Source organism: Pelodiscus sinensis, chromosome 25, assembly GCF_052426305.1.
Source record: "Pelodiscus sinensis isolate ZL-2025 chromosome 25, ASM5242630v1, whole genome shotgun sequence".
NCBI lineage: Eukaryota > Metazoa > Chordata > Testudines > Trionychidae > Pelodiscus > Pelodiscus sinensis.
This window is the reverse complement of record NC_143076.1, coordinates 14,988,974-15,010,960: the sequence shown is the minus strand read 5'-3', so window position 1 is coordinate 15,010,960 and position 21,987 is coordinate 14,988,974. Positions and strand designations below refer to the sequence as shown.

At 45.8% G+C, this 21,987-nt stretch overlaps 2 protein-coding genes across 2 annotated transcripts in view; one reads left to right on the top strand and one right to left on the bottom strand.

The window, feature by feature from the left end:
- LOC102453028 (carotenoid-cleaving dioxygenase, mitochondrial) overlaps positions 1 to 21,987 on the top strand; it is a 90,501-nt gene that overhangs the window by 15,031 nt on the left and 53,483 nt on the right. The window lies entirely within an intron of this gene.
- IL18 (interleukin 18) lies at positions 1,805 to 17,317 on the bottom strand. Its single transcript, XM_089773388.1, has 7 exons — positions 17,268 to 17,317; positions 13,035 to 13,168; positions 6,192 to 6,267; positions 5,649 to 5,657; positions 4,238 to 4,390; positions 3,114 to 3,259; positions 1,805 to 2,451 (listed from the first exon to the last, which is right to left on the bottom strand). Exons 3-7 carry the CDS (start codon positions 6,259 to 6,261, stop codon positions 2,218 to 2,220), a joined length of 612 nt encoding a protein of 203 aa, XP_089629514.1. The 5' UTR covers positions 6,262 to 6,267; positions 13,035 to 13,168; positions 17,268 to 17,317; the 3' UTR covers positions 1,805 to 2,217.

Here is a 21,987-nt window from a genome sequence, read left to right as displayed (position 1 = left end):
AAAAATGGTAACTCAACTTGTGAAGAGGAGCCAAACTTTGCAGAATCATATTTACTTCTGTTAATAAATTTGAAAGAAAGTGATCTCATTTGACTTCTGCTCATCGTGGCTGTGTAGAAGTTTCCAAAGCTTGGGTAATGGAGGATGGGGACACATGGGATTTTTCAAGCAAGAAAATTGGCTGCATTTATTGTTACTATACTTCTTGTTAACTAGTATATGGAAATATTAAGTTTTCTGATATCTAATCAGGCTTAAAATTTGTAATTAGTTTTTTTACTACAAACATTTATACATAAGGTCTAAATCTTGTTGCTTTTAGAATTTATTCTGCATTTTAGGGCAGTGTCAATATCACAAGTGAGAAACATCATGTACAACGCTGCCCTCCTTTAATGTTTTTGCAATGGCTTCAGAGATGGATGTACCTGTGTGAAAGTAGTTATTATCAAGTAGTAGAGGTGGTGTTACAACCTAGCCCTTCCTCCTTCTGGGCAATCCTAGATGTGTCATAAGTGTACTCTGAGTCTAGTCACGGTTCCTAGCCCTTTGGCTGGAGGGCATACACCTAGCTCAGGTGTGGCCAACCTGAGCCTGAGAAGGAGCCACAGTTTACCACTGTACATTGTCAAAGAGCTACAGTAATTTGTGAGCAGACCCTGTCAGGTGCCTCCTCTCTCGTATTTTTTGCCCACTAGCAGCCCCACAGATCAGTGCCTCCTCTTCCTTCCCTGTGCCTCCTGCCCACTGCAGTCAGCCTCCTGAGTGCCATGAAACAGCTCTGTGGGGGAGAGAAGGAGCAAGGGTTCAATACACTTGGAGGAGGTGGAGCCAGAAGTTGAGCACCTGTAGCTGCAGCCCTGGAGTCAGTGTCTAAGCCAGGAGCTGCATATTAACTTCAGAAGAGCCAATAGTTGGCTGTCCCTGACTTAGCTTCAGATCTCTTGTCTAACTCCTTCCTCAGGATGTGGCACCCTGCAGTCCAAATGCCCCAAACTTTGCACTTTTGGCTCAAGACTTCCTCCTTGTTTTCACACTCTCCTCCCTCCCCCCAAGTTCTACCTACCTGCTAGCACACTATATTCTAGTTTAACCCTTTTGGGGACAGCGTGACAGGAAAGCAAGGAGTATAGGCTTAGCAAAGAAGTTTTTTAACAGTCAAGGCACTCATAAAACACCAAACTGCAGTTCTCTAAAATAAAAGTCCTGATATGCTTCCTTCCCTAATTTGACCTCCACCCTTTTGGGAGTCTGTGGTCAATACACATTTATTCTAGGCAGGGTCCCTCCTGCTGGTGTATGATGATGGACACAGCCCCTCTTTTTCAGGCTATATCTAACACTGTGAGCTCCATAGCTTGACAAGAGCCAGCATGCATAAAGAGTAGCTGGGGTAGCATGGCTCAGTAGGTACCCACTGCTTTGACAGGTGTTTGTTACTGTGGCTAAGACATGCTACTACTGTCTCTGCTGTTGTAGCTACACTACTATGTATATTTGTGTGTTGGCTATCGCAAGTGTAGGTATGTGAGCTAAGAAATCATACCCCTAGTTTATAGTGTGTATATGTAGCCTCTGATACTGTATTAGTGAAAGAGGAAAACACCCCTTTTTCAGTGTACCTAGGCTGACAAGGTTAGCCATCTGGTCAACTCTTAGTACAAAACAGGAGTCTCTCTGACCCAGATCCATCTGATTGTCACAGATAGATAGAAAAAGTGTGAGGCTTCTTTATAGGAGTTTGCAATATCTACTTCAGTTTTAAACTTTGTGATAGAGGGAGATACAAGTGGACACATCCTAAAAAAGTCCCAACGTTTCAGTTTAATTCCAAATGTAACGCTTCAAAAAGCTGGCAACCACAATCTCATGCAGACTTGCTTTTTTTGGAGCGGGCATTGTGGTAAATAGCAGTCTTACCACGGAAGCTCTGTTGTAACTAGCAACAGATATTAATCTCTATAGTCTTTAAGCTTCATGTCCCCCAATATAGTCTGTTTCTATATTGGCGCTCAGTTGAAGATAAGCATTGAAGAGTGTCACTCCTGGAGACAATAAACTCAGCACAAATCCCGAAGAACTTAACTCAGTGCAAGGAGGCTTTTTGCTTGCATGGATACAGTGGAGGGTTACACAGTTTAACATAGATAGTTTGACTGCTGAAGAAATAAAAGTTGTAGAAAAGTGGCCAAGGAATTGCATGTATATGATACATTATCAAATCGGTTTTTGGGAGACAAGAATATGTATGGATTCATCTACTTGGTCTTCATTTTTGCATTGCTTTAAAATCAGTTTGTTTAAGTTCTGTACATGCTGAAAAGCCAAGAAATGTCCTCGCATTAGTGAAGATTCAAATTTGAATGCTCTTGTGTCTATTGATGAAATTGACTTTTGGATGAAGATGATATCACTGCTGTTTTCCAGAATTTCTTTGGGAACTACTTCTTCCTGAAGTGGAGGAAATACTCAGATTTATGACCAGTTCGAAGACTGGACACTTGTATGTGGTTTTCACATTTTTACCTCAAAAACAGTTGATCATGTTCTAACACAGTTTTTCCTAACAAATGTATTGGTTGCCTCAGAGTGCAGCCACCAACTCTTGCTGGTGACTACTCTGACAATTTTTCCACGGTGGGGCCTCACCGCCACAGTGCTGAAGCCTGGGGCTGGAGCTAGGGAGGGCTGAAGTCCAGAGCCTGCCACTGGACTCGGGGAGGGAGTGGGGTAAGGAATCTTAACTCCAGAGCCCTGCAGCCAAAGCTAGGGAGTGAGAAGCACTGAAGCCCAAAGCCTCTCCACCCTTGGGAAGGTGGAACAGAAACTCAACAGCTACCTGTGATGTTGAAAGTTCCTCCAGTACCAAGCACACACCCTGACCCTCTACAGGTGTGCTGCTTGGAGCCCCTGGAAGGCTGAATAGTGTCAGTCCCCTGCTGGTGACATCAGCATCCCCATCTCCGCCCATGAGATGGTTGCTGCAGAAAAATCCCCTGGTGACAGCATTTGAGAAATGCTGTTCTGGCCCCTTTGTTGTTGTTTTTTCTTAATTTGGGTTCCTGAGGAATGTTGAGTTACAGCAAACACTGGAACCAGAGGGAGTTACTTACCCTAAATCGAATGATCTTTTCCCCACCTTCCTGTGTGCAGTACATACAGTAAGTCTTGTTGTCTACCAGGACGCTGAAAACCACAGGCAACCCTTCCTCAAATGAGTAGTCTTTGTAATAGTGGATGGTGAAGTGCACTCCAGAGTCTAAACACAAAATATTGACTGTTAGGAGCCTGCGGGGAAAGAGTTAGCAGACAGCTGTGTAAAAACAGGCATGAACGTGTACTGACAGTTTTATTATGTGGGCATCTCACAACTCCACCGCAAGCAGTGTTCTCTCTATGACCCTCCTTACAGCTCAGTGGGGCTGGGATTTGTTTTGCATTCTGCCCTGTGATTGCTGATGGCCAAAAATTCAGTTGGACTTGTTACTTGTTTTGAGGGCAAAACAGTTAAGGGCTAGCATGTGTGATGTCAGTGTGCGCCGCCCTGGGAGCACATTCAGAAGGTGAGGGTTGCTTTTCCTTCTTGTGTTGGCTGTAAATAGGCGCTGAACAGCTGACCCTGAATGAGTAACTGAAACAAGTCGGGGCATGTGGAGACGTACTGATTCAAACCAAAAGAGACTGGCGAGTTATTTTTAGTGCCAGATACATTGCCTTGCTTGTCCAATATAAAATACTGCTTCTTGCTGACAACAGAAAATGGGTAGTAAGAACTTTGCTTGTGATAGTGGTTCATTAGCTTGGTGGCATCAGAAATCTTTGCAGCACCTTCCTGATCCCTAATTTCAAACTACAGAGCCACGTGCTTCTTTCATGTGGGGGTACAGGGCAGTATTTTGGGGAGGAAATTCTCTGATTTTCTGTCTGCTCACAGCTAGAACATCTGGCCTTTGGCTCCTGCTGTAAAGTGAAGGTGTACTCAGATTGGCCAACCCCAAAATGGGCAACATCATTTTTGGAGGGGATGATGTCCTATATCAGAGATCAGCTCTATTCTTATCTGGCATTAAGCACAAACTACATTTACTAGAAATTGTTGTTAAAGTTTTAGGTTTTTGGCCTGCCCCTTAACTCAGGTGTAGCTGCGATAATCCAAGTGGTACATAGGGAAAAGCATGCCTGGAATGAAGAGCAGGGGCAATAGTTATAGGCCCTATAGAAGTCAAAAATATCATACCAGCTTTCATCTCTTGATCTGCCATGGGCTCAAATGCAGGTGTGATGTCATTCCCTAGTCCTGGCCGCACGATGAGTACCTGATTAGATATGTTTCGAAAGACCTGGTACTTTAGGGAGTGTGCCTGCTTCCAGTAGTCGCATTCCAGACCTTCTAATGTAAGCATTAATCAGACAGTTACCACTAATGCCACTCTCCCCAGAAAGAAGCAGATGCGCCTATCCCACGCCAACTTTTTACAACGGGATGCTGGCATAGTAAAAAGACTGCCAAAAAGCCCCTTTAGCCTGTCTGCTGGCCAACTGCCACACAATATGGTTGGTGATGCCCAGCTTGGAACTTTTAGCAGAGCGGTTGAAGTGCTCACCTGGGATGTGGGAGGCCTAGGTTCAGTTCTCCCCTCCCCTCCCTGACAGAGGAGAAGAAAGAAGTTGAACAGGGTTCTCCCACCTTTCAGGGGAGCATGCTAACTACTGAATATTGGGATATGTATTCCAGTGTAGGGCTCCCTCCCTCTTGTTCAAGATGTTCCACTGTGAGTAAATAATGAAAGTGACTGGAGCAGGGGGACTGGGCCTGTGGGTCTCCTGCCCCACAGATGGGTGGCTATAGCCTCATTCTCTAGCCAAATGATTTATTATAGCAAAGGCAGTAGCACCACTGCTACCTCCTCCCTTGGATTTTGAATGGGGCCTATCCAGAAGCCTGCTGGCTTGGGCCTCTTGAGTGAGTTACGTGTTCAGCCACCTGTAGTCTCCATGTTTATGAATCACTCCAGGACTTAAGTGGGAGGTAGGTGTCTGGACACCTAATGTGAGGTAACTGTGTTGACCCTAGAGGCGGCAACTAGGCACCTTCTGTTCTGAAAAATGTAGGCACTGAGTGATTTTAAGGGCATATTGGGATTGATGGATCACAGCAGGGACTTATGCACCTGAGTAGATTAGTGGATTATACCTTTACTCTTGTCCCCAAATTGCCCACCCGCTAGTTTGTGATCAGGGAGCAGCCTTCATGTGATAGACTGAAGAGCCCTGCTCTACATATTCCATCATTGGAAGGTGTCCCAGGATGTGCGTTTGCTCTTCAAATTTAGACTTCTGAAGAGAAGGCTGAACACAGGTAAGGGCAGTGGGTGGGGGACCCCAATGTGAAATATCCCCCCACTGTGTGCCAGGTGAGTTATTCCAGCTTTAGAACATCTTTCACTGGGTGTCACTTAGATGAACTCAATAAGGAGGGAGTTTTTCCATGCCCACCATTCGTTTGTGTATGAAAATCACCACTGAATACTGATGAACACTATGTTGGCAGGGGGCAAGAGGGTGGATCAGACAGCATTGGGAATAGCAAGCAGCTCTGTGCTAGTTGAGTCCAGAGTTAAAATTTGTCAAGCAAATTTCAACTTTACCTTCATCTTCTGTGTTCCAAGAGAGACGAGTGATGAAACGAGAAAAGAGAGAAAAAACAGTTACACTGTATACATACCACAGATCATTTTCTAACGTGAGTTGGAAAGCCTACCTCCTCCACAACCATCATTCCTTCCAATTATCCTGTTTCTGGAGATGTGGTAAAAGTCTGCGATACTCCAGATTAATGCTATCAAGGACACTGATGTGAAAGCAGAATAGCAAAGAATTCTGCATCTGAATAGCTGAACTTCTAGAAGTCTCAAGCCAGGACTACATAACAGATCTGTCAAAATGACTCCGTCCCTCAGGAATGTGGCTGCGCCATATAGTTATACCGACCTAACAACCACATATGTAGCACTTTTTGTCAACAGCAGAGTTGTCCCATTAGCAGAGGTTATAGAGAAGCAAAGTGGGAGGTGATAGAACTAAGCATACATCAACCCAAGCAATAGATTGCATTGCCTGGCAAGTTTTGATCATCTGCACAGAAATCCCAAACTGCACACCCTATCCAAGATACAAAAGACAAGTGTTACCTTCAAAGTAGAAGTCAAAAGAATTGTCCACAAATCCCAAGGCAAGCATACGGATCTCACTGCAGCTCATCTTTATCTGAAGAGAGCAGAGGGAAAGGGTTCAGAGATGGGTTTGATGCTTTTCTCCCTCCGATCTAGAGAGCTAAGTTCTTTGCTCTTAGCTGGTGCCCAGTAAAGCCCACAACAGGGTGGGAAGCGAGACTGAAGTGTCTAACTGCACACCAGTGGCGTGGCTGATGTTACCACTAAGTATAGGGGAGAGTAAGGATGGTAAGAGGTGGATAAACTGTGTAGTCGACAAAGTTTGTATTGACTACACAATTAGTCAGTAAGGGAAGGCTGCTGTGGCTCTGCAGTTTAAATGTAGCAGGAGTCGGGTGCACAGGCAGCCCATCTACTGCATTTAAACAGCAGAGGTGCAACGGAGGTAGTGGCGCAAGCTGGGACTGAGCCAGGATTGCTCAGTCCTGGCTTGTGCTGGGTCCAGCAGCCCCTGTCTGCAGGGGGTCCCAGTGGGGAGCTAAGATACCCTGTGGACAGGGGCTGCTGCTGTGAAGCCTCTGCCAGCTGCCAGCCCGGGCCTCTGCCACAGGGGCTGCTGCTGGAGCAGCCTCTGCAGCAACTGGGGCCGGCTGCGAACAGGGGCTGCTGCTGGAACAGGCTGTTTGCTGGGGCTGGCCGTGAACAGGGGCTGCTTTGTGGTAGCTTCCTCTGCACCAATTCCTCCCTCACTCCACAGTGATGCTGCCTCTGATAGTGGCAGCAGTATGGGGGGGAAAGAGGGCAGGCGGCACCACAAAGACGGTGCTGGGGGGAACTGGCTTTTAAGCTGGCTCCCCTCTCTGGAAGAAAACATTGTCCTCACTCTGCGTTTGTAAGCAACAAGTAGCCAGAGGCAATTTATTCGAGCAATATTGCAAGGGCAGACAGCATAAGCGGATCTACAAATACAAAACAATTAAAACCCAATATATATACACCTTTCTGTTACATACAACATCACACAATTACTTCCCTGCCCACTCAATTCCCATCGGATACCGTCTTATCTTCAAGGTTCTCGCTGAGGTCAGCATTCCATTCTTATCTTGGAGAGCCAGGCAGAGAGGCGAACACAGCTCTCTCCTAGCTCTCACGTTAGCAAGAGTCAGAGTGAACCAGACTCTTGCTCTGCTACTGACAAACCCTGAAATGGCCACGCAAATCCCCTCTCCCTTAGTCCTGTTTCCACACCTCCATACCGGCTCCTGATTCCCCTTCCCTCCCCACCTCGTTGCCTCTGATACAGAGGCAGCAAGGAGGATGGGGAAGCAAGTAGTTGAGTAATCAACTTGACTACACAATAAGCCTAGGCTTATCAGATAGTCAACTACTTGACTGCTGACTTACATCCCTTGGGGAGACGGTTGACTGATTTGATTTTTTTTTTTTTGGTAGTGCCAGTCATAGATTCTTGAGTATTCCTTTCTCCACTGCATTGTACCTTGTGTCCTCATTTAAACCAGTGTATGTTTACTGGATGTAACATTCTAGCATTGAAAATGCTTTACACATTTCCACGCTTGTATAAATGATGTCAGACGGTGCAGGATGACAAAGAAAAAGGCCCTGAGTGCTTTATGCTACTTACACAGTAGTTTATGCAAATCTGTAAATGTCACTCACAATGAACTGCTCATAAGTAAGGCTAGGATTTAGTCATGGGTGTATTTGTAAAGGTCAGGGACATGTTACAGGGACAGGCAATAAAGAAAAATTCATGGTCCCACGACTATCCATGACTTGTACTATAGATCCCTGACTAAATCTTAGGGACTCTGAGGGCACCTTCTGATGCTATGGGGCTCTGGTGAGCTTGATGGTGCTGAGAGAGGGTGTGACGGCGGGTTGGGGGTCCCCCGTCTCCTGCACCCCGAAATGGCACGAACAGACTGCACCAGCCGGTGGAATAGAGGAAGTTTATTGCCTCTCCAGGATACAACACAGCACAGATGTAATCTGGTCACAGAGCTGGGCTAGGATGCCTCAGGCCCCCTTGAGATGGGGGAGACTGGGCCCCTAAACTCCAGCCCCTTTCCCTAGGCTGTCTCCTCCATGCTCTCAGACAGCAACTAACCAACTCTCTTCCAGCCCTGCCCCCCAGCCAGGGCAGCATTCCACCTTCCTTTGTTCCTCTCCATGGGGGGTGTCTGGCCATACTGGTTTGCATAGTGACTTATCCTGTTTTGCTGGGTCCTGGTACCCACGGCAGCCAGTGGGGGTTACCCCAGAGCCAGCAGCATAGAAACCAGCCAGGTACCCCCACTACGTCACAGAGGGTTCCAGGGCACCCGCTGGTTATCAGGGGCACCTGGGAGCCTGCTGACGCTGGGGAAGATGGCTCAGTGTCCGCTGGGTTTGGAGGGAGGGGCAGCATGGCAGGAGGCCACCTGGGAGACTAGTGCCACTGTTGGGGGGTGGCCCAGAAACACAGCTATTGCTGGAGAAGGGGCGCTGCAGCTGGTACTGGGGCCACCCAAGCTGCTGGGGAGGCTTTGGGATGAGGGGTACCACTAGGTGGCAGAAGTCTTGGAGGCCCCAGAAAGTCACAGAATCCGCGACAGACTCACAGACTTACTCATAAGAAACCTAAATTGCTGATAGCTCAGCAAAATGCCATGTCATCATTTAATCTTCCCTACTGTATCTGCAAAAAGTTATTTTACCATGCGTGCATTTGGTTTACTGTTTCCAGTTTTCCTACAGGATGTCAGTGTGATCTATAGTTTTAGGGAACTTTTTAGTTCAGAGTGTGAACCATCCGGGTCTGGGCTGGTGCATTGTTTTGAGGAAGAAAGGGGAATGTAATTTATTTTGCTGTGGCAGAAATGTGCTAATGGTCAGGTTTTAACCATATTTTTAGTCCTGGTTGAATTCTGGCTCCATGACCTTAATGCAGCCTCCTTAAAGAGAGCCAGCTGAGATCTAAAAGAGGAAGCTATAATGTTTCATCCACAGGATTAACAGATTTATTTTTAACAAAAGATGTCTTCCAGCCTGCAGATTATCTCCATAAACCAGCTGGTCTCTGTCCATTACAGGTGGTAGTTCTGTCCTCTTTGAAACTAATGAGGTGCCCTTAAAATCGCTTCTTTACAGGTTCATGCTGAGCAACACTGTATGGCAGTCAAAGAAGTAGCTTTTGCTCCCACGGACCTCAGTGAGCCAGAACTGCTGATGCATTCCAAGTATGTTGAGTCTGCAGACAACTTCTCCACCCTCTTTTGTTTTGTCTGACTTCAGGTTATTTAGGAGGACTTGAGGATATTCTGTGCAAGTCACAACCATTCCTGTCTTCAGTGCTCGCTTCAAGTCAGGAAAGGTGTATGGAATGCGGTCACCTGTTCTGCCTGGGACTTGACCTACAGGTTTCAGGATTCCAAATCAGCTGCTAGCACTGAAGACAGGAATGTTAATTAATAGTTATAATCAGGGCTTGACAAATAATACAATCTACTCGCCCGTAGCGAGTAGATTGCAACCCAGAAGAGCCGGGTTCGGGCGATCTGTGCATGCGCAGATTGCCGGACAGCGTTGCTGGCGAGCGGGGCTCACCGTAGTTCGGCAAGCCCTGGTTATAATGTTAGTACTATTAGTTGTCAGTGGTGGCAACCAGTGTTCCCTATAAGCTGAGCACTTGGGCAGCCATCAAGGAGAGATTCAAATGGTGCCCAGTTGATTAGAAGAGCACCCACAGCCAGAAGCAGGTGTTTCTACTGTTGGTACACATTTGCACATGCCTTGGTGCATATAACAAAATTTATTCTGCACATGGATGGAAAATACTCTGGTGACTAGCGGAGAGAAACATATGCATGGGCACATTTCTTGGTTGGGGGCAGAGGGAGAAACAAACTGTTTCCTTTCTCTCACAGCAGTAAATCTGTATAACTGTACACCTACCTAGCACTAATAAAATGGGCACTGCCAATTGTGCATTGAGCCCACAAAACACTTTTGCAGGTGAGACAAACCCTGCTGCTCACAGCTTCAGAACGTGCTTCTCCAGCCTTGGTTTAGAACTCAATCTGTTCTCAAGCTGCACACAGTGCAATACCAGGTCTGGCACGAGGCTGGGATATTATAGAAGAGTTTTTAAAAGCTAAAGTGCCAAAAATAAACCACTGTACAATTTAAGATGTGATCTGCTAATTTATAGTAAAAGTTATCAATAAAACTCCTGCCCAATAGAGTACTACTACATTTAACATTTTCCTGCTTACTCCTGTTATTCCAACAGTAACTAAATTCTGCCAAAAGAGTGAGTTTCAGATACACCTAGTTTCAGATGTCCTTAATTATAATCGTCAAGAGTTTATTCTTCCCCTTGGCTGCAGAGAAATTGTTGCTGCTCCTATTGCCTAAGACTCCTCGTGTAGTAAAGAAATATTGCAAACTAGGTGGACCCAATCCCCAAATCATCATGAACTATAGGATAACAGACATCTTCAATAGCAGTGGGATCTCTTCACGAGGGGTACATCTATACTGCATGTTTATTTTGAAATAAGCTATTCCGGAAGAAATACTCCGAAATAGCTTATTTCAAAATAGCATGTCTACACTACAGGGAAGCCTCAAAATTAGTCCCTAAAGTGGACATGCTACCTCGATTTAGAGTCCCAGGAGGCACTGGGGAGTAATTAGTTTGAATGACCCTGGGGAGGAGCTATTTAGAAATAGCAGCAGTAGAGTGTCCGCACTACTGCTATTCCGAAATAGCTATTTTGGAATAGGCATTATTCCTCGTGTAATGAGGAGTAACAGTTAATCCGAGGGAAGAGGTTTCTTTCCGAATACCGCATCTACATGCGGCGAGTTAATTTGGACTAGTGGATTTTTAAAATGGCAACCGGATGCAAATATGCTAATCAAGCATGAGATATTTAAATCCCGCGCTTCATTAGCAACTTCGGTATGCTACATTTGTATCCCTAGTTCGGACTAGGGAGCAAGTGTAGACATACTCTTAGGGAATGTGGTAATAACAGCCAACTCATGCATGCTTCCAAAAGTATCTCTCATAATCTAACATGATTACACTGAGGTTTCAGATGGAGTTAACTAATTCTCCACTCAAAGACAAACAACGATTTGGGGTAAGTGTTAGAAGGATTTTCTATGAGAAGTGTTAAGCTAATTTGGTATGGCTCTTGGAGAGGAACTGAAATGGGCCTGGTTTCATGAATATTCTCTTTAAAAAGACTTTTTCCAAGATGCCAGCTAGCCTGGTAAATTTGCACACAGTGGGGCTTCTGTGGAGGTATAGGTTTGTATTCTATACCTCCACTTTCCACAATCATTCATTGAAAAGAGGATATATGCAAGTTTTTCCCTTTAAAGATCAGTGATGCCTTCAGGCCCCTCCCCCGTCCAAAATTAAAATAGCCAATTTAATCCATCACCTTTAAAAGAAAAGGGAATGGGAACAAGCACAGGAAAACAGCAAACAGAGAAAAAAACATGGTAACCCTGGCCCTTTTTTCTTCTCCCCATTACCTCACACGGCTTAACACTCTCCCTTCTTGTTACTTTCCATTTTTCTCTTCTGAGCCTCTGTATTCCTGAAACACACACATCCTCTTTGGTCTGTATTCTAATGAAACTCTGCCAGGTTTCTGAACTATATTTTGGAATTAACTGCTTGGTTGTTCTATTTAAATTTACAGAAGTAAAACCTTCTGAAAACTGACTCAGGCAATAGCTAAGTCTATTTTCTTGGCTTTGTGAAATGCTGCAAGCAGGCCCAAAGAGGCTATGTCTAGACTACAGGCTTCTTGTTCTTCTGAAAAAACTTCTTGCAAAACAGAGCATCCACACTGCAAAAGCGCATCGAAAAAGCGATGCCCTTTTTTGAAGACGCTATTTTGCGTGTAAGCAGTGATTGCTATCGACAGAATGGCCACCAGGACACCTGTGATTTTTCCTCTTCCCTCTTCTTCCGAAAAAACTCCCTTTTCCCCGTCCACACATACCTTTTTCCGAAAGAGCTCTCTCGCAAAAAGGCCTCTTCCTCATGGAATGAGGATTACCAATTGCGCAAAAAGCCCTTTGTTCTTTCGATTTACTGTACTGTCAAAGAACGTGCTTGCAGTGTGGCCATAACTCAATTTTTGTCAGAAAAATGGCTGTTTCTCTGACAAAACTCTATAGTCTAAATACAGCCTGAGAGGGGGAGAAGAAGGCAGCAAAGAGGGCAGCTGCCCCAGGGCCTGGCAATTCAAAGGGGTCCAGGGCTCCTGGCCAGCACTGTGCTGCAGCCAGAGCCCTGGGCCTTTTAAATTGCTGCCAGAGGGCTGTGTGGTGCGCTCCTGGTGGCTGAGAGGTCTGGGGGTTGCTCTGTGGCCCAGGCAGTGCTGATGGCCCACTCTTCCCCCTGATGCCCTCGCATCTTCCCCGAGCTAAACCTTGCACAGGGGCTTGCAAACGCTGTTGGCTTCCCTGGCTGCAAGACGTTTCATCACTGGTCTGACGCGGGCCTATGTAATCTGGTGAGAGCATGAGCAAAACTGCAAATTAACAAAGCTGTTCTGCAGGTTTGGCACTTCAGAGGTGACAAACCTGGCTCCTCCAAATAGATGACTTGCCACTAAACCACAGTAATTATTTCTCTGTAAATCTTATCATAGTAGCAAACACCACATCTGAGGATAGAAAGTGTTTGTGTAGTGGCTAATTCATTATTTATATGTGTTGCAAATACTGGCCACTATAAGCTTAATTATAAGTTTCAACTATCCCCATATTGACTGGGCACACGTCACCTGAGGACGAGATAGATGCAGGGATAAAATTTCTTGATACCTTAAATGATTGTTTCTTGCAGCAGCTGGTTCTGGAACCCACAAAGGGAGAGGCTATTCTTGATTTAGTCCTAAGTGGAGTGCAAGATCTGGTTCAAGAGGTAAACACAGCTAGACGCTTGGAATGTAAAATCCCTGTGGTGGAAAAAGCAGCCCAACACTGTGACATTTAATTTCAGAAAAGGGAACCACACAAAAAATGCAGAAGTTAGTTAAACAGAAATTAAAAGGTATAGTGCCAAAAAGTAAAATCTCTGTAAGGTGCATGGAAACTTTTCAAAGACACTATAATAAAGGCCCAACTTAAATGTATATCCCAAATTAAAAAACACAGTAAAAGAACCAAAAAATTACCACCAAGTAACAACCAAGTAAAAGAATCAGTGTCAGATAAAAAGACATCTTTTAAAAAGTGGAAGTCAATTGCTAGTGAGGAAAATAGAAAAAAGCATAAACTCTGTCAAATTAAGTGTAAAAATATAAAAAGAAAAGCCAAAAAGGTGTTTGAAGAACACCCAAGAGTTCTGAAAGAATTCAAATGTGAAATTGAGGAACTATAAATGGTGGTTTGTAACGTGATGGCAATATTTTAAAAGGGCTCTAGAGGTGATTTTGGCAATTACAGATAGGTAAGTCTAACATCAGTACTGGGAAAATCAGTTGAAACTATAGTAAAGAATACAATTGCCAGACACATAGATGAATATAATTAAATTAATGGAGATTGCCTATCTCCTAGAACTGGAAGGGACCTTGAGAGGTCATCAAGTCCACTCCCCTGCCTTTGCAGCAGGACCAATTACCATCTCTGACAAATTTTTGCCCCAAATGGCCTTGGCAAGGATTGAACTCACAACCTTGGGTTTAGCAAGCCAATGCTCAAATCACTGAGCTATCCCTCCCCCCTAAACAAACAAACCAACCAACCAACCAACCAACAAACCAACCAAACAAAAGGAAATTTTTCTTTCCTCAGTGCACAGTCAACCTCTGGAACTCCATGCCAAAGGATGTGGTGAAGGCTAGGACTTTAACAGGGTTGATGGAGGTTAAGTCCATCAATGGCTAGTAGCCAGGATGGATAGGAATGGTGTCCCTAGCCTCTTGTCTGGATGGGTGACAGGAGAGGGATCACGTGAAGATTACCTGTTGTGTTGCCTGCCTCTGGGGCATCTGGTATTGGCCACTGTTGGCAGACACCTTTGGTCTGACCCAGTATGGCTGTTCTTATGTTCTTAATTGCTCAGGTGCATATAGGAATGGTTTAGATCGGGGTGAGGAACCTTTTTTGGGTCAGGGGCCACTGACCCACAGAAAACGCAGTTGGGGACCACACACACAAAAACCCCTCATTAATGTTGCACCCGACTGAGAAGCAAAAAGACACTCCTCATATTCCCCTCATACAACAGAGCCTAGGGAGCCCAGCCTAGTAGATTTTGTGTGCTCCATCCCCATGGCGGGGTAGCGGGTGGGCAGGAGCACAGGTTCCCCAGTGCGGGGGGGGGAGCGGGCATAAGCCTCAGGGGTTGGATCCAGGCAAGCCTTGGGCCACATCTGTACCCCGGGCCTGAGGTTCCCCACTCCTGGTTTAGCTATTATTTAGTGTTGCCTCAGTGCAGAGGACTGGATGAGGTGACTTTTGCATGTTCCTTCCAGTTCCATATTTCTGATTCTATATTTTATGGGTGTTCTTTATAATTCAAATCTAAATACATCAAGCACACAAATAACTTATTTTAAAAGTCAGTGAATTAGGGACATCTAAGGATGAGAAATTCTACACAAATTAGATTCAAACTGAAGTTTTCTGCACATTGCTCTTATGCTATTAAATTTCACCCTCTTCCATCCAAGACACTAGATGCCTGCTCAGATCTCCCAGGCTTAGTATTTCCTGCCAACCTCCTCCAAAACCATAGCATCGTTAGTGGTAGATGAAACAAAATGCTGCAGTTGTACAGTGATTAGTCTTTTGTTAAAGCACACTAAAATTATTTATCTTATAAACAACCCAGGACATGTGGAGTGCTTCCTTCAAACCTATTCCACTCAGCCAAGACTTTATCTGCCTCTCCTGCTTTACTCATGTAACAATGCACTTAAATTAGTAACAGAGGTGAAAGTAAGTGGGTGTGTCTGGTGTGCAGCTTTTGCAAGACCTGGCTGAGCTGCGGCAAAAGCCAGCAGGGAGCTATTTAAAGAGCTAGCAGAGACCTACGTTACAATAGGACAGTACCTGTAAGTAATGTTACGTCACTTTCACTGCTGGTTGCTAATAAACCTGGGCATATTTGTTAAATTCAGTTAGGACAGCATTTGCTTCTTACTGTATAAGCCAGTAGTTTTCCGTTAAAAGCATTTTGGGAAAAGCGCGTCTAGATGGGCAGGATGCTTTTCTGCAAAAGCACTTTTTGTGGAAAAGCATCCGTGGCCAATCTAGATGCGCTTCGTGATCGGGGCTTTTTTGCGGAAAACAGTACTGTGCTGTCTACACTGGCCCTTTTGCGCAAAAATCTTTTGGAAAAAGACTTTTGCCCGAACGGGAGCAACATAGTATTTCCGCAAAAGCACTGACAATCTTACATGAGATCGTCAGTGCTTTCGCAGAAATTCAAGCGGCCAGTGTAGACATCTGGCAAGTTTTTCCGCAAAAGCAGATGATTTTGCAGAAAAACTTGCCAGTCTAGACACAGCCTAAGAGTTTTACAGATAAGTGTGGTTCACAGAGCCCTGCTCCTAGGCTCCGCTCCCCCTTCTTTCTTGCCAGATGGGGGATGAAGCTCCGAGCTTCTGCCCTGGCATGGAGTGGGGCTAGGGCTTCTGCCAGAGAAAGGATGGTTGGCTGTCGTGTGGGAAGGACAATTAGAAGGTATGTTGTCACTGCCAATAGCTTGTGTTATGCCCTTCCTAGGTATAGGTACTGTCCTAGGTACACCTTTTTATCCACAGTGGTTCTTCCTGCAGCTCCCAGCTGTTTGCTGCTGCTTTTCCTCACTACCGCCAGCTCCTTCAGCTGCCATTCAGGATGTGGCTCTGGTAAGACTTTGTGATAGAGTGGGTCCTGCATATCCTGGCAAAAATATGGAGGGCATGTGCCCCCCCCCCCACCTCCATGTGCCACATCTGCATGTTACTTCAGAGTTCTGCCCAGCAGGAAGTGGTTTCAAACCCACAGAGCACTCCTGCCCCAGGGCTTCAGCAGAAGCAGGTCTGAAACCCTGAGCCCAGACAGACACCTCCGATGGGGCTGAGCTCTGAGATCCCCGTCTTGCAGGGCTGATGCCCTAAGTCCCCCACCCCACTTTGGGGCTAAAGCCCTGGCAAGCACAGCTGGCTCTTGGACTTCTAAAGATTGTCATATAGGGCTCAGAGAGTCAGTAAGTTTGGTGACCTTTGATATAACCAGAAATTTTGCAAGAAGTTTTTTACACTAAAAAAACCCCAACCCTCTTCTACAAAAGTCAACAACCAATGTAAATGTCAGAACAAACCTCCTCAGCTTGTTCCTGGCTTATTGCTACAGGAGTCCTTTTAGGCAGGTATCTGGGAGGCTCTGCTGTGAAAGAATCATCTCCCTCCCACTTTTGCTCATGATCTCTATAGTTTGTCAATGTGGGTGAGTCCAAGAGATACAGACACCAATTGGATCTTCATTCCAAACGTGAGGCAGTTGTTCCCCTACACTGGGTGGCTTTTCTGGGCTCTAAGCTTCATATGAGCTTCATCTTGAAATATTCTTATGTCTAGAGCACCTTTCGCTCTAAAACTGACATGGTCCAAGGGTGTTTTATGCCCATCCTGACCAGCCAGTGCCCAGCCCCATGCAAACCCCGGTGCAGCAGTTCAGTAACTCAGGACCAGAAGTGCACAACATGGTTTCCAGGTGCCTCGGTGCGGTTTGAGGGAGCCAGAATCAAAGCATTAGGCGATCGCTGGAAAGCGGCCAGGCAGAGTGGAAGCCCGGTGTGTGTTTGGGGTCTCCCCGGGATACGGCGCTGGGCGGGAGGCTCTTGGCCGGTGGTTTGGGAAGGAGAGAGGCTTGCTGGGCGCCCGCCCTGTGCCCCAGCCTAGAGGCACCCGCGCAGGGAGCATCTCCCGCTGGAGCAGCGGCGGCGCTTCTGGCACAGCTGCCTGTATCCTAGCTCCGAGCCCCCTTGGCAGGGTTCAGCCCTAGCGCCAGTGCCCTCCCAGCTGCACCCCCAGCCCACCCGGGCACGGCAGCGGTGCCTACCTGCCTCCTGCAGCTCAGTCCGGAGTGCAATGTGCAGCGAGAGGCAGCGAGAGGGAGGAGCGCAGCCCGGCTGGAGGCGGGGAGAACTGGAGCGCACCATGCCTGCCCGGCTCCCCGCCTGCCCGGGGTGTCACCAGGAAACGCCCCTCGGGCTCAGTCTCCCGCAGAGCCCCGACTTGCCCTTTGGTTAATTAGCTGCAGCGACGCCTTTTACTCTACGGCCCCGTTGCTACTGCCGGGGAACTGCTGCGTTTCCTTGTCCAGGATTCCGAAGCGCTTTGCTCACCCATGACTGAAATGCAGCTCCTTCTGGGGTGGAACACAGAAGCGACGTCGGGAGTGGAGTAACCCGCATCGAACTGGCGCTTCAGAAGGAGTACATGAAATCAGAAATGAGCCAGGACACCAGAACTAACATCTAAACAGTTGCTTTCTCTGTACCATGGGCACTTAAATGACCGTATATCTTCCAGACTTTAGTTCTATATATTGTCCAGAAGAAGGCACTTCCAACGAACACCTTCCCCAGCATCATACCGAAGCATTGGTTAGCTTGAGGCATGCTCCCCCATCATCGGTGATAGGGCTTTATATCCGGTGACATGAGCTATTGCATTTCATTTAGGATTCTTGGATTATTGTCATAAGAAAAATCATGTCAACTAGACAATCTGCGTTGCACTGTAAATCGGGATTTCCCAATAGACTGTATACATACAGCCATGTCTCACTTCCTCTTCTACCACCACAATTAAGAGAAAAAAAATCTCAGTCTGAGTTTGTATGAAGAGTTTGCGGGTGCTTTTCAGAACGGGGTACCACAGCACATGCAATGCTGCTCTCCCAGCAGAAGGCACATCCTGTTTTCTTGCCCAACTTGTTACAATTACAGTAGCTGTCTTGTGCTGTAAATGATGTCACAGATGGAAGTTGCAGTTTTGAAAGAGGTCAGAAATCAGCATGAGGGCATACTTCCCTCCCCCTCCCCCCCAACGTGTGTAAAACAACATCCCATAAATCTCTTATTTGTAGGGAGAGGTCATTTTGACTATGATTATTCAATCCTTTGGTATGTAATTAAATTGCCAAGAACTATAGCAAATGTGAGGATGTTTCTTTAGTCCAGTAGGGTGGAGGAATGAAACCACCAAGCCATTTCCATGTCACCAACCAGCACCAAGATCATACCATGTTTGTGTTACACTGACCCAGATTGATGGATATAAACTAATGACAAGAAAGAAAGACCCCTGTGTCCCATGCGATTTAGCTTGTCAGCTATTTGGGGTATTTTATGTTTGTACAGCATATAGCATCATGGGACCTTCTTCCTGGCACTACTGCAATACAAATGCTAATGAATAGTGTCATTCCCTTTGTGTTTTGCTATCCCTTTTATAATCCCAAATAGCAAAACACAAACGGGAATGACACTCCAGTCCACCCGCTAACTTTGACAAACTCAGGGTTTACAACAAGGCTAACAAATATCCTTATAGTATTGTTAGGAGGCAATCTTTACTTGGTTAAAAGAGCTTTTGTTGCAAAACCTATGTTTTTGGGGTATGTTCTCACTTGTCTATTTTCAGGAGCCTCAGGATTGGTACACTTTGGTCCCTCTTGTCTGCCTTGAGCAGTAATAGCCTAGTCTGCTAAGGGCTGTAATAGTATGGTTTAATTATGGTCACTGGCTATATTGTGTGGATGGGGGGCTGTGGCTGGTGGCATGTGTTATACAGAAGTTCAGACTAGATGATCTGTTGGGATTTTTGGCCTTAAACTCTATGGCTGTGTCTACACTGGCCACTTATTCCGGAAAATCAGCCGCTTTTCTGGAATAACTTGCCAGCTGTCTACACTGGCCCCTTGAATTTCCAGAAAAGCACTGACGATCTACTGTAAAATCATCAGTGCTTTTCTGGAAAAACTATGCTGCTCCTGTTCGGGCAAAAGTCCTTTTCCGGAAAACTGTTCTGGAAAAGGGCCAGTGTAGACAGCACAGTACTGTTTTTTGCAAAAAAGCCCCAATCGCGAAAATAACGATCTGGGCTTTTTTGCGGAAAAGCGCGTCTAGATTGGCCACGGACGCTTTTCCGGAAAAAGTGATTTTCCAGAAAAGCATCCTACCAATGTAGACGCGCTTTTTCCGGAAATACTTATAACAGAAAACTGTTCCGTTTTAAGCATTTCCGGAAAAGGGTGCCAGTGTAGACGTACCCTATGACCAGGAGCAGGCTGGGAGATCAGACAAATATTCTAGTGGCTCTAGCCCAGTCTGAACAAGACAGCTTCTGGTATTAAGATGAAGATGGTAAGCAAAGACAGTGGGGATGACAACCATGGTGGATAACTTTATTCCATCTCTTTTTCTTGTCTTTTAGTTGGCTGGCATTTGCCTCTCCCTAGCCAGTTTTGCAGTAGCTAGCTTTCTCCCTCAAATCTCTGTTTTGGGAGTGATGGCTGGAATAGCTCATCATCTCATTATTTTATCTACCAATTTTAGGTCCAGTTTTTGACATATCAGAGTATATTCCATACTCTTCTTGGTTACCAAGCATGATCTTAGCACACTCTTTGCAGTCTTTTTGTTCGGACTAATTCAGTCTTTGTCTCATTTTTGCACTTTTCCCCATAAACATGTATTATTATTTTATAAAATGTCACTGTCTTCTCACAGTTGAGCTTACAGCTAGGATAAATTTATAGCAATTATTACAATATCTGTTGGCCCATCTCAGACAGTAGTACTCATAACTCTCCAATAAGAACAATTGACTAATTCCTGATAATTACTAGTTCACAGTTGCAGTACAATGAATATGGGCCATGAGTTTAGGGAAGTATTTAGTTATTGTTCTGTTGTATCAGCAGTTTCAATTCTTGTTTGGATTTTTTACTTTTTCCTTCCAAAAACAAAGAGAAATAAAAACTGAATCATAGTGTATCTTTGATTATTTTAATGTTTTTATGCACTACACTTTATCAATTTAGGGTTTAGGAAAGCAATAACTTTTAATGTTCTTTATAATATTGGTGGTTTTAGTTAATAATATACATTTATTTTCTTGAAAAAACAGCATACAATAGTCCAGAGCAATGAAGCACAACATGAGAAAAATGGTATTTTGGGGGTGGGTTGCATGGAGCAGTTGTTGTGTGTAGATGTGGGGAGAGGATTTGTGTAGGTGGAATGCAGCCCCCAGATTAAGAATCTATGTTCTAAAAATATTTTTGGACTATCTAGACTCCTTGGACCAGGGATCTGATTCCCAGCAAGGCTAACCTCATTCCTCCATTATTTTTATTTCCCTGTCTTGCACCATTTAATGTATGTCTTCTGTGGAGTGAAGTCCAGAGGTGCAGAGGCAAAACAGAGATATAAAATGCTCTGTGCAGATATTAAAGATTTTGTGGCCCACTGCATAAGACCATTCTTGCCCCAAACTACTTTTTCCACTGTGTGGCAGATGTTAGTCACTGCTGTGTTTCAGTCTGTGCATCAGTGTGTGTGTCTGCAGGGAAGGTGAGTGTGTGGTTTTGTGAATGTGGGTATGTGTAGGCATTGAGTATATAAATGTGTGTGTGATGGGTTATGTGTGTGTTGTGAGGAGTATGTGTGTGTGCGGAGTGACTATGAATACATGGGTAACTGGGGGTGGATAGTTGTGGTGTGTGGCCACTGTTGTAAGAGTGGCTAGATGGACCATTGGTCTGACCACGTTATCACTGTACTTTTGTTGTAGTGTGGCTGTGGGAGGTTGGGATGCATAGGTATGGGGGTTGTGATGTGTGGAGGTGAAAGTGGATTGGAAGTCTAGTGTGTGTGTGCATTGGGGGATGACTATAGGAGAGGTTGTGGGGTATGGATGGTGGCAGACCAAGTAGCTTTGGGTATATGGGGGGGTGCAGATGTGTGTCAGGCTTGTTGGGTACAGGTGTGTGTGTGGCAGGTTTGCAGGCTGCAGATTTGTTTGTGTGTCTGGAGGTGAAAGTGTGTATGGGAGGCTTGTGGGGTGCAGATTTCTGTGTGCGTGCCTGGGGGTGCAAGTTTGTGTGTGTGAGGTTTGTGGGGTTCAGGGGTGTGTGTGTGCTTGGGAGTGCAAGTGTGTATGTGGGAGGTTTGTGGGGAGCAGATTTGTGAATGCTTGGATATGCAGATATGCGTGGAAGGTTTGTGGGGTGCAGATTTGTTTGTGTGTGTGTGCGCCTGGGGGTGTAACTGTGTGTGGGAGGCTTGTGCGGTACAGGTTTTGTGTGTGCCTGGGGCTGCAGATGTGTGTGTGAGGTTTGTGGGGTGCAGGTTTGTGTGTGTGCCTGGGGCTGCAGATGTGTGTGGGAGGTTTGTGGGGTGCAGGTTTGTGTGTGTGCCTGGGGGTGCAGATGTGTGTGGGAGGTTTGTGGGGTGCAGGTTTGTGTGTGTGCCTGGGGGTGCAGATGTGTGTGGGAGGTTTGTGGGGTGCAGGTTTGTGTGTGTGCCTGGGGGTGCAGATGTGTGTGGGAGGTTTGTGGGGTGCAGGTTTGTGTGTGTGCTTGGGGGTGCAGATGTGTGTGGGAGGTTTGTGGGGTGCCGGTTTGTGTGTGTGCTTGGGGGTGCAGATGTGTGTGGGAGGTTTGTGGGGTGCAGATTTGTGTGTGTGCTTGGGGGTGCAGATGTGTGTGGGAGGTTTGTGGGGTGCAGGTTTGTGTGTGTGCCTGGGGGTGCAGATGTGTGTGGGAGGCT

Excerpts from the sequence above, each read along its gene's own strand:
- IL18 (XM_089773388.1), bottom strand. The coding sequence starts at position 6,261 with ATGAGCTGCAGTGAGATCCGTATGCTTGCCTTGGGATTTGTGGACAAT. Across the intron at positions 3,260-4,237 it reads AGATCAAGAGATGAAAGCTG|ACTCTGGAGTGCACTTCACC; the intron begins GTATGATATTTT and ends TTTTGTGTTTAG. Across the intron at positions 2,452-3,113 it reads AAAAGATCATTCGATTTAGG|GAAGAAGTAGTTCCCAAAGA; the intron begins GTAAGTAACTCC and ends CCTCCACTTCAG.